The following is a 12,655-nucleotide window of genomic DNA, read 5'->3' on the forward strand; positions in this document are numbered from 1 at the left end:
ATATATAGGTAAGTTTTGGGCAAATTAGGATAATAGTTTTCTACCGTTTCCCCCAAATATACCGAGGGAAATCACCACCAAAGCATTTAAACAGCATCTAAAATACAAAGTACCAGAAAGTTAGTGTTGAGTAAAAGAAAGCTGACTTGCTTTTACTCTGAAAGGCAAAACCCGGAAGTACTGTCGTAGTTGTTGTTACCGTTGGCTTACAGGCGAGTCAGAAAATCAATTAAGTTATGAAAAATACCATTAATTGCCTTTCTTTGTCACCGCAGCCCATGAAGACATGGCGGATCTACAGATGTCGGGTGTTTGAGGAAATATTCTTCTCGTCTAATGAACAATTTACCGCAGATAAAAACCTTTCCCCTCGACTGGAATATTTACGGTATCTAGGTAAGTTAGCTTGATAGCTAACCAGTGAAGTTGACATTAGCTATTTGGCTAACTATGTGTTTCTGCTGCTGAAATATTCACTAAAGATGGTTCTTGTTACTCATTACTGCACAACAACGAGGACACTTTTAATTTTAGCTTCTCATTGGACTGCTTAACAGCGGACACTGAAACGTTGCTGACATTTTTTCATGTTTGCATTGTGCAATTGTGTCCTGCAGTAAATAAAGGCATTTCAGCTTTGTTTTACTGCCTAGTACAAGATTTGTTCATGCTGTATTACAATTCCAGAGCGAATCTGTTAGCCATTTTTGTTGAAGCATCTTAATGGCTTTTGTTTACGCTCTGCACATGCTCTACATGGAAATGAGAATGCGCCCTGCGGTGGTTTATACCCTTTTTTCAGCTGTTATGTTTTAGCTTTGTTCATTGTAACGTGGTAACACAAACTACTGGGGGGGGGGAAACTACTCTGATATTAAATTGCCTTCCCAAATTTAGACTATGTGATCATTAAATTGCACTGATCCGAGATTCTTGAGACCAGGCAAGAAAGACGATGATGTTTATTGTTCTCGACATACACATATATATTTATATATTATAAAGTCAAAATTGTTCCGTTGAGGTCATTCTTATGGCTAGAAATATCACTTTGTTTACGTTTTAAAAACGGAACTCCAAGTCAGTTTTAGTTGGTGAAGTTTATAAATTAATGGTCCTGAGATGAATTTTAAAAAAAACAAAACTTTATTTTCTCAGGTTCCAATGTAAATGCAAATCTATCCATCCATTAAAGGGCAATGTGAAATGACCAATTACTGTTACAGATTATAGATTATAGAGGCAATTGTTGGGTTGTACTGGGTGTAGTATGAGCAAAATGGACTTGAAAGCATCTTGTGATTTTTTTTAAGCATTTATTATAAATAAGATTAAAAAAGTAGTTCTTACAATAGCTTGTATGGCTGGGGCAAGAACAAAAATCAACAATCAGGAACATCAGGACACCAAATAAATGTAATAGTGCAGTTTATTTGTTCACCACATGTAAAACAGCAGACTGTATTTAATTATAGTTTTAAATATATAGTTTGATTCCTGCTCTCACGGAGTCAAAAGTGGAATATATATAATATATTTATTTATATACATTTTTTTCTATAAGGTCAGGAAACCTTAAAGACTTTATTGTTGTTCCCTTAAATATCATGATGAACTGTGTGATAGTTCCTCATTCCTGCCTGGTGGAAGCTAATCCTCTTCCCCGATCTGAAGTCTTAAGCAGGTTTTCTTCCAGAATCTCTCTGTTCAATTCCATATATCTTCACATCAGCTTTGCTCCCCTCCACCCCCCTCCCCTCCCCCAGAGCCCCATTCCTAAAGATATTTATGTCCACAGCATGACGTTGCTCCCACCGTATCTCGCAGTAAGGGACGTTGTGCTCATGGTCGTATATGCAGTGTGAGTTTTCTTCGGCACATAGTGGTTTGCATGCTGGCCACATCAGCAAGGAGGCTTTCTGAGCAGAAAACTTCCTTCTAGATTTTTGCTGTCTCTCCCCCTACCCCCTCGACTTTCATCTTGATACTTTTCCACAAAAGGGTGGAAAAGTGGCCAGATTTGTGGAGTGCATGAAAGTCCTGCAGACAGCTACTCTCTGACTTGAGCTGAAGATCTCTGCAGCTCCTCCAGAGACACCATGGGCCTCTTGTCAGATTAATGCTCTGCTTACCCGGGTGCCAGTTTGATTAGACTGCTATGTCTTGGTAGATTTACAGTTGTGCCATTTCTTTTTTTTTTTTTTTTTGACCTGTCTGGTGTGTGTCTTTGTCTTCATGACGCTGCTTGTTCGCTAAAATTATCAAGCAAACAGTGGAGGCCTTCAAAAAATAGCTTATACTAAGAAAAAAATATACATAGTTGGACTTAATTTTCTGATTAAGTGACTTCTAAAGGCATTTTTATTTGTACAGAAAAAAAACTTTGAAACTTGTTAAGTTATGCGCTTAACTAGAAGTGTTGGTCTATCCCTTTTCGATGAATCAGAGATTGTCGTATCATGACAACATGAGAGAATGTTTGGGGGTACGGATACTTATTGAAGGCACTGTACGTACAGTACAGCCCATTCAGTTTTGAGCAGTGGTGGAGAAAGTACTCAAAAAATTTACTTAAGTAAAAGTACAAATACACAGACAAAAATGTACTTAAGTAAAAGTCAAAGTACCACATTAACATTTTACTTAAGTAAAAGTAAAAAAGTCCTGGCTTTTAAAAATACTTAAGTATTAAAAGTAAAAGTACTTGCTGAATGCATCACCTAATCGCTAATATCATTAAGTGTACCAATCATATTTAATTTCAATACATCAGAAATGTGCCATTTTAATGAACAATACCACAGATAAAGCATGTTTTTGTTGTGTTTACTCTGTAACATAGTTTCGACTTAGATATGTGATTCTATGCATCATAATTTCAGGGATGGAAACATCTCGTCTCCTGTCCTAACATAACATGAACTTCACTTTTTTTGCCACACATTTATTTTGGAAGAAATCCAACTGGCAGAGGAGGACATGGAACCAAGGAGCCTCGTAGCAGAGTTGTAGTCTGGACCACTGAACCCAAGACCAAATCAAAACCAGCACCCCGCGCTACATGACAATAAAATTAAGTGCACCTATCAAAATTGCTTCTCAAATTGATCTGAAAGATCCACATTCCCATAAAAACACCTAGATATTAAATACTTAGAGCTGAAATAAATTTAACCAGTGACAATTCAAACTCTTCTTCATTCTGTTTTGCTTTCATCTCTGTGCCACAATACACAGAGGTCTCCTGCCATCCCTAAAAAAATAACACCCTGGGCGGTTGCCCATATTGCCAATGTCAGAAATAATAATTGTCTGCACCATTAAACATAGCAATTAACAACGCTCAACTATGAACACTGTCCAAGGCCCAATAAGCAAGAAGTAACCAAGCAGGAGGAGCCCCGTGACTGTTCTCATCCTCCCTCCTGCTGCAACGTCTTCCACCATGACAGGTGACGAAAACAAAGAGCAATGAGCATGCTCTGCGTTCTTACGTTCTTGTTTTATTTATTCGCCAATTAAATATAAAGATATTTTAATGAAATAAAATAGCTACTGCAGTGTACGCAGAGCATTACAAGAACAAAGAACGGCTCTCAATGAGGCTTCAGCACTATAGGACTTGGTCAAGATTCGTCCAGAAGAATCGGATCGTTCCTGAATGTCATATTACTATATTGCACTTTGGTCACAGCGTTGTCCCATATATGCAACACCTCAGTCAACACCTCCACACAGTAATTCAGTGCATGAGTGGCAACCTTTTTTCATCGCAGATGCAACATGTGTCTCAGTACAGCTAGCTTTGCTAGCATCACGTCCACAGATCTTACCTTTCTTTAAGCTTTCCTTCCAAGTGAAGTTAAAAATTGGACGAAGTCCCACCATCTGTGAAAGCGAAGCGCTGCTGATTTTACATGTCGCCATATCTTATGATTTATGCAGCGCTATTATATTACTGACGCTCAGAGGAAACCACTGCGCATGTCTGGAGCTCCGCGTGCGAGTAAAGGGGGAGCCGATGGGTGACAACAGACACTAAGTCACGTTATTGATCGGATTTTACGGCGCCACCTTAAATCCCTGAACTTCACATTTTAACGGAAAAAAAGCAACGCGACTTGGATGTAACGAGTAACGCGACAGTTTTGTAGAAATGTAGTGAAGTAGAAAGTACAGATACTTACTGTAAAATGTAGTGGAGTAAAAGTAAAGTCCCCATTATTAAATCTACTTAAGTAAAGTACAGATACATGAAAATTGTACTTAAGTACAGTAACGAACTTCCCACCACTGGTTTTGAGACATGAGATGGCTTTTGTTTGTGTAGCTCTGGGTAATAATGTGTGCGGTGTGCAGCCATTGTGATCTGTTTTTTTTTTTTTTTTTTTTTATTGAACTCACCACATCGGAAGAATCTGGCTCGTTTTGGAGGATTTTTAAAAACAGTTGTTTGGAATTTTTTAAGTTCTGGACACAGTTTTTTTTTCCACGTTTCACTTAAATTGTTACTCCCTAAAGGAAAACCATATTCCCTACTGGTAGCTCCCTCGTTTGTCAGGATAATCTGCCCAGTAGGGCTACACAGTATGTCACAAACTTATTGTTATTGCTGTGTTAATACACATCTCAGGCATAAGAGATGTGCATTAACATCTGGACTGTCTGGACTGTAATAATCGTTAGCTAATTATGCAAGCACCACGCCTTCCTGCTCTCCAGGACTGCAGCGTAATTGAGAGCATTTGATCACGCAGAATAAAAAGTCTAAGTTTGCTTGTGAGTGGCTTGACCTTCAAAGCCTATTAAAGACATTGACTAGGCCTTTAAATTGTTAAAGATTTCAGTCCGGTCAAGCGTCTGTCATCTATGAAACCTGCTGCAAATGTGTGGGTGCCTGACAGGACCTTTAGAGAGGAGCTCGGATGTTGGGTGCATGCGCACAATGATGTGGCTGATTGGGGGAATTGGATACTTTCAAAATATTTTATCCGAACAGATGACAATGAGCTGATGGTTGTGGAAGTCTGGAAGAAGACGCTGGACAGAAGAGAGAGGCTGACCGGAAGATGCCAAGAAAAAAACAGCAGAATCCACAGCCAGTCAAGTGTAGGTGCTCTATGGATCTTCTTAAAGTTGACTGTTATTGTTGTTTTTACATAAGTCCTGAACAACAGAACCATCATTTGAAGCGGTTTCTGTTCTCGGTCCATGTCTTCACATCAAATTGACTCGAAGATCAGCTGTTCAGTTACCGCTGGGCTGTTCGCAAACTTATTTAAAACCGACTTCAGGAAGGATTTTAGAAGATGTAAGATTTTTCTGTTTTCATTCTGTGTTTTATCATTTTTGCAGTTTGATGTGAAATTAAAATATGACTATAAAGCTATATTTTGAAGATGTACCCGATGTATTTGATACATTCTTCATAAACGGTGACTCTGACATAATGAGGTTTTTTTTTTTTTAGATTAAGGACTTTTGTGTAGTCTTCATACTCTTTGTACTGCGTTTTTACCATTAGGAGAGAACTTGGTATTCCCATACGTGATTTTGTAAAGTAAAAACAATATTTGCAGTTAATCCCAACTCCCTGGTCATTTCTTGTGCTCCCTTTTCTTCAGCTCACCCAAAAGTTTGCCATTGGATTTAGTGCAGGGGACTTACTTTTTATGTCCAGTGAACCGTTTCTGTTTAGTTTGGGGAGTTTTCTGGATCATTATCTTGCTGAAAGGTCCATTGAAAACTGTTCTTTGATTTCCTGGCAGAGGCAAATGCACACCAATGCTCTCAGGACCTTTCGAAAAGAAATCGGCCCAGAAGCAGGGGAGTCGGCGCAGAAATACAGCCTGTACAAATTTTGAAAGTATCTTCTTTTAGCCCCACCTATGGATCTGTTTTACTGTTGAACCTTGGAAATTTGATGTGTTTACCTGGCTTTAGTTGTTTTGATAAATCTCATAGTCTAATCCCTCTACAGGTTTAGTTAAGTTTTTCAGTTGCAAAAGTCTGGTAGCGTGACGTCAGTCTTTCCAAAATCTGTAAAGACTGAAAGTCATGTAGTGTGTCCCAAGCTTTAGTCTCATCTAAGTCTCAGTAGCATTTAGCAAATTACAAATATTTACATTTTGGATGGTTAAAAATACGCTTTTTCTCCAGGAAGAAATGGGCAAATGAAACCATTTCTTGTCGTGAGAAGATTTAACACTCATCTGCCTTTCTTGAAAGAGAGTCGTCTCTTCTCTTTCCTATTTTGAAGAGTGGCAAACAGAATTCAGTGTAACATGTCACATTTAGACCCTTCGGAGGGGAAAAGAAAATCACAGATTATTTAAACGTTTCTCATCAACTTAAAAAAAAAAGTAAAGTAAAAATGGAAAATTTCTTCAAAACATTACAATTTTACTAGTATTTTACAGTATGTAATTGCCAGTAATTTTGTTGACTTAAATTAGAGGTGTCATTTGTATGGAAGAGTCAGTTTTACTTCATGAAACTTTAATGAAATCTTTATAAAGTAAAATTTTAAGGTGTCATCTGGTGTAGTTACGATAAAAGAGCAACATTCGGCCGCTGTTAACAGTTTTTGTTTACCTTAGTGTCTTTGGAGAAAACGCCAAAGGCTTTATGTGGACTGTTTCAAATATTTCGAACCATTAAATGTATGATTTATTTATTTAATTTTTTTTTTTCTGACCACAGTGGATTCTGAAGATGGTGTAGCTGCTGACGCTCCTGGAAACCTTCCCTTAGACACAGACTTCCTTCTAGAACAAGACCTTGTGTTTGGTGATGCAGATCACGACAGAATTCTAGGCTTGGAAAAGTTTGCAGGTTTGTGGGTTTTTTCTTTCTTTATTTTTAGAAACTGAGTTTGTGTCAATGTTTTTAAATTCACAAACTGGTGAAAAACACAGTAAATCTGAGTCTGGTTTTATGTCGTATTTAAACATAAAACCAGAGTTTCGACAATGTCTGGAATATTTCGAGTTTGAATTGATTGTTTTTACGGTGCTGGTAAGTTTGAAAAAACAACTATAGACAAATATTTGTATGTCCAGGCTTTATCTTGAAATATTAAAACGCGACATATTTCTAGAGGAAATCTGGTTTAGCTTCACTCTTTCCATTGCAGTCATTTGGTATTGAAGACATCTCCACCTCCTGTAAGTTTTTAGCTGCTGCGTTTTAGATTCCCAGTTGCAAAATTTCATATCTGATGTCTGACAAGTCATAAAAAACTTGAATGCGAGGTATTAAAATGATGAGATAGGCTACAACCTGCTAATGATGCTGAAGATGACTTCTGATTTAGAGCTAATTTTTTTAAATTATAATGTTCAAAATTAAACTGGATGCGTTGTATTGGATGAAAGTTATTGATTAAGTTGACTGGTAAATGATTGGCTAACAATCAATTGATAAGCTGCCATTTCTTAAAAAGTTTTCTTGTGTCTGAAGAGAAAACTGTCTTTCCATAACCGAAAGGGAAAAAATATTCCATATTTCTCCGAAAGGTGAAAAAAAGTTTGTTTTAATGATTTCTCAGCCTTTGGACAACTAATTAATTGGCTTGTAATTAGAAGTTCCAACGTTTATCGAAATTTAGTAAGGAGATCAATACATCCTATTAATGTCAGGGGGAAAAAATATTGTGATATGAAGTAGAGGTGTGCCGATCGATCGGCCACCGATCATAATTGGCCGATTTCTGTGAAAAAGTGTATGATCGGTGATTGCCGATAACGGTCTCTTGTTGCCGATCACACAAACCGATCACCTGCATCTCATTTCGCAGCCTGCCTGTGCAGCTGGTCTCCTCTTTCCTTCACACTGCGCAAACACGCAGCAACAAATCCTAAGCGATGTGGAACTATAACGCACTGAGTGAATGGGGAAGTTTGCGTGTTGCAGCAGAAAATTGAAGCAGGTCAAAATGCATCAACACAACGAAGCTAATATGGCATAAAAACAATGCCATACTTGACAGAGTTTGGCTACATCGAGGCTCACTGCAGTAAAAAAGACATATGGAGGATCAAATGGCAGGTAAAGCAGCGCACAGCTACAAACACTCACCCGGATTAGCATGACGGTCAGAAAGCTAAACAAATAACCTGCAAAATTATTTAAGTCTTCGAGCTGCGATGTAAGACGCTGGTTCTGCTCTCGCTGTTGAACCRCTGCTACGCGCTACAGGTAGTAATATTTCACAGACGGAGCGCCGCTTCTGCTCCACCTGGTAGTGACTCTCACACCGAACCTCTGCTTAAAGCTGCAGCATCTAACCTAAAAAAAATAAATTTTACATACGTATTAAAACTTTCGCTGTCCTAAACATGAGACGGATAATCTCTGAAAAAATAATTGATCTCCTCCCTGCTTTGCATAATTACTCTGCTCAGTCAGAAACAGCCGCTCAGAACTAGCAGTAATCAGCTAGCCGCCATGCTATCAGGAAGTTTTCATTCAGTAACTCTGGATTGTTTATTGTAATGGAACCGGTTTTTGCCTTTGAATGTTAAGTTTTATACTTGAATTTTTTGGCAATGTTGAGAGGTTTTATTTTGGCTCTTTGCATTATTTAGCCTCTTCATAGCCTTCATATGTTATCAGTCTGTTAAAGATAGTTTTACTGATAGCAGTACTATTTGCACAATGCCTGTTTTGTTTTTTTCTTGGAAAGTTATTAAAAACAAGTTTTTGTCTAAATTAAGGTGAATTCATGGTTCCTTTTTCTACATAATGTAACCGGTAGTGCTTATGATTAACAAAAAAAAATTATTATTTTGTGATCGGTATCGGTGATCGGTATCGGTGATCGGCCCTCATGGGKGATCGGAATCGGCAGGAAAAAACCTGATCGGCACATCTCTAATATGAAGTGTTACTTTAATCTTTTGTGGTTTGAAACCCAGTTGTAAGAACAAAAGACGGCGGGTCACGGATTTCTTTCAAAGCCTTTCCACTTTTTGTTCTCTTGAACTTCGGATTTTGTTTTGTCTCGTCTCACAAGCCGAAAGGAAGACACACGACCTCAGTGTTTTTATTAATTTGTTAGTCTGGTTGTTTTTTTTTGTTTTTTGTTTTGTTTTTTTTTTTCAATTTTTTTATTCTTTCCACCTACATCGCTGCAGTTTCTGGCGATGGTGTGTAACAGGCAGCACACATTTCGCTGTGTGGTTGTTTGTCAGACCGAGTGAACTGAAAAACGAGAAAGCGAAAGAAGGAGCTGAGACGCGAACGTTATATAAGGGTCATAAAGACGGGACCATTACCATCAAGGACATCATCATAAGAAGGCATTTATTCATCATGTGCTGCCTCTGCTCACGCTACTCTACCTCCATTATCGTTTCCCCATCATCATCATCATCATCATCATCATCATCATCATCATCATCATCATCTTCTGCCCTCATCATCATCATCATCTTCTGCCCTCATCATCATTATCATCATCATCATCAGAAGCAGCCTCACCATTGCAGTCATCATCATTATCATTAGGCCTGGTAATCATCCATGAGGGGTTTCCATGGGCCGGGATAAAAGGCTGGCTCCAGATCTCCCCTTCCTCACTTTGTGCTTCAGCATCTGGAGAGGAAGGTGGTCTCGGTCCTGCTCGTTCGGCCCTCGAGAGCTCGGCATGTCAAAGCATTGAATCTTTTTGCTCCACCGTCTGGGAGAAATAGATTTTCCTACCTCTAAAAATACACTCGGCTTAGTCTGTGAGTATCATTTCATTCACTAAAAGGATTTTGCTGTGAAGTGAGGCTTTGTCTGCCTGAAAGTTTTTGTTTTTTTTCTTTGCTATAAGTTATCACTTAAGGGAGTGAGTTTTTAATGTTAAAAAATGTCTTTACATTTACTTTTCCACCTCTTCTCTTTAATGTTTTTTTAAAATCTGTTTTCTAAACTCAACATTGTCTGTGTAGCTGTGTGTGGCACAGTGCCAACCCCGCCCTGAATGCCTCCACTGTGCACACTGAAGTTTGAAATGAATTCTGTGCTCAGGTTTTAATTTGTGCTGAGCTTGTTTGAACATGTGCATAGGAATGATCATAGCTAAGTCGTAAAACGGTTGAAGTGACATGAACATATTGAACGCTCACCGTAACGTAGTGGAAAAGGAAGAGCTGGCTCGTTTCACTCTATGCATCCACAGTGTTTGGTTAATGCACCGTCTGATTACTAAGAGTATTCCTGTTCATTAGATTTTTCCTACTTTTGTCATGTTAGAACCATAAATGTATGTATGTAATATACTGGGGCTTTAAATAATAGACCAACAAAAAATACTGCATAATTGTGAAGTGGAGAGAAAAAGGAGCAACGCTTTTCAAAATGATCTAAAATTAAAAATCTGAAAATTTTTGGTTTGCCTTGTGTTTGCCCCCTTTACTCTGCTAGCCCTGTAGAAGTTCAGTGCAAACAATTGGTAAACAAGTAATTTATTTTTGGTATTAATGGAGCTTTTCAATTAAGACATTCAAATCCAAAAACATTTCATCCCAAGGGGAAATTAAATCTCATAACTCATATCATCCAAGTTTGCTTAAAGAGTCGTTGTGGTAGAACTGCACACCCAGCTTTAGCAGGAGAAGCAGCCAGAAGGACTGGGCTGTCACCGGGGGAACTGCAGCGATTTGCAGCTCATGTGTTGAAAGACCAACTGTTAACCTCCATTAACATTCCACAGACCTTTAAAGAAGAGAAGTAAGAAGTCAGCAGAGGTTGAAAGAAATTAAGACGTAGTCATGTTTGTAGTTTTCCACGAGCCGTAAAGTGACAGAAAGTGTTCTTGTTGTACCTGTGGGAAAAGGAATTTTATTTTTAGTGTATCAAAGCAAATTGATTAAAAACGTTGCACTCTATCTAGGTTAATATTTGTTGGGGGTAAAAATTAAAACCTTCTTTTGAATTGTGTGCCACCTTGTGTTGATCGATCACAGAAAATCTCAGTAAAAAACAGCAGAAGTTTACGGCTCAATAGGAGAAATTCAAAGTGTATAAACACTTCCTTAGGATACGGTAGATAGAATCATAACAAATGTAGTTTTGTTTTGTCGGTTGAACTGGGAGCCACTTTTATGGAGCACTTATGCAAACAGCAGTGACCCATAGAAAATACTTTATTAATAAAGAATGTAAATGGAATAAAAAAAAAAAAAAAGGGACTTTAACTGCATTGTTTGTTCATTTCAAACTTCAACATAAAAATATGTTTTTTGCAAGTTTGTTAAAACTGCTACCATATCTGATTTGATTGTTTGTTTGTTTTTTTTAAGCTGTGCACATTTGTAAGAGTTGTTTTCACTTTGTGGGCCTTCAGGATGAAATGTGTTTGTTTTTTTGTTTTATAGAAGTAGCTGCTGAGATCGGTTTCTCCGTGTGTCCTCTGGGTGATGAGGAGAGCTCTTCCTACAACCAGCTCAGTATGGAAAGTGAAACGGACAACTCGCGCAGCACAGCCGACAACAGGAGGGAATGCCAGAGCCGAGGGACTCAATCCGAGCCAATGTTTCCTCCTTACCTGTCCTGTAGGGGCTGCGGACAGCTCCGCGACGAACCTCTCGGCCCGGGCATGGACCTGGTTGGGCCTTACTGCCTTAGGTGTTGCAAAGCCTCCAGGGAGGCGAAAAGCTCAGACTTCTGCTCTCCTTTCGGGAGCGGCGGCGGGATTCGCTCCGGTTTGCAGATTCGTGCGAATTCCCAGCCTGATTGCGAGGGCTTGGGGAACAGGGTGGGTGACGAGGAAGAACTGTCCGCCGAGGACAGACAGCTCAAGCAGTACTCGTGCGACCGCTGTGGCTTCTCCTCTCGCTATGCCAACCACGTGAAGCGCCACATGAAGACGCACAACGGGGAGAAGCCCTTCAACTGCCCTCTGTGCACTTACGCCTCAGCCCAGCTGGTGAACCTGCAGAGACACTTGCGCATCCACACTGGGGAAAAACCCTACAAATGTGAGATGTGCGCTTTCGCCTGCAGTTCCCTTGGAAACCTCAAGAGGCACCAGCGCATGCATGTTCCTAATTTGCCCCAGATGCACTCTGCAGGGGTGGGACAGGACGCCCCACCTCAACCTGTGTGTGGCCACAACAGCCTGAAGAGACCTGGGAGTGAGCAAAGACCCAATGAGGAAGTGTCTGGTGCTTCAGGTAAGACTTCCTGTAATTTTAACTATTGGACAACACAAAAAAATCAACTTAATTGAAGTTGATTGTAACATAATTGTAATTAACTTTTATGAAAATATGTTTTTTTTTCAAGTTCGTTAAAACTGCTACCGTATCTGATCTGATTGGATGAAAAAAATCAAACTCCTATGCCTTCACCCCGTGGTCCTACTGCAATCTGTAGCAATACACCGCTTGGTCAGAAGCAACCAATCAGAGCCAGAATGAAGCATCTTAATGCTGTCAGTCAACCGTGTGTACGCGCAGAAACAACTTAATGTTACAGGATGTTAAAGATTAATGTTTACTCGCTGTCATCAGCGGCCATGCTAGCTAGTTAACAGCAGGCTCTAATGTGGGGGAGGAGCTGTAGAGCTTCTGGCTCTGATTGGCTGTTTCTGACTGGAACCGGTGTGTTTCTGTAAATGGACCACCAGGAGGAGCCAGAGAAGCTTGACTTAAAAAAAAAAAAA

The 12,655-nt window shown here is 39.3% G+C and overlaps 1 protein-coding gene across 2 annotated transcripts in view; it reads left to right on the forward strand.

The window, feature by feature from the left end:
• The first annotated feature begins 178 nt into the window (after positions 1-178).
• znf513a (zinc finger protein 513a) overlaps positions 179-12,655 on the forward strand; it is a 16,341-nt gene continuing 3,864 nt past the window's right edge. Inside the window, exons 1-4 of one of the 2 annotated variants that reach the window (XM_008397906.1) lie at positions 307-396; positions 5,000-5,109; positions 6,703-6,834; positions 11,367-12,164. In XM_008397906.1, the coding sequence (XP_008396128.1) occupies positions 5,070-5,109; positions 6,703-6,834; positions 11,367-12,164 (970 nt within the window). In that variant the 5' untranslated portion in view covers positions 307-396; positions 5,000-5,069. Of the gene's footprint in view, positions 397-4,999; positions 5,110-6,702; positions 6,835-11,366; positions 12,165-12,655 lie in introns of both variants that reach the window. The other variant, XM_008397903.2, reaches the window with a different exon arrangement.

This window comes from Poecilia reticulata, linkage group LG21 (genome assembly GCF_000633615.1).
Source record: "Poecilia reticulata strain Guanapo linkage group LG21, Guppy_female_1.0+MT, whole genome shotgun sequence".
NCBI lineage: Eukaryota > Metazoa > Chordata > Actinopteri > Cyprinodontiformes > Poeciliidae > Poecilia > Poecilia reticulata.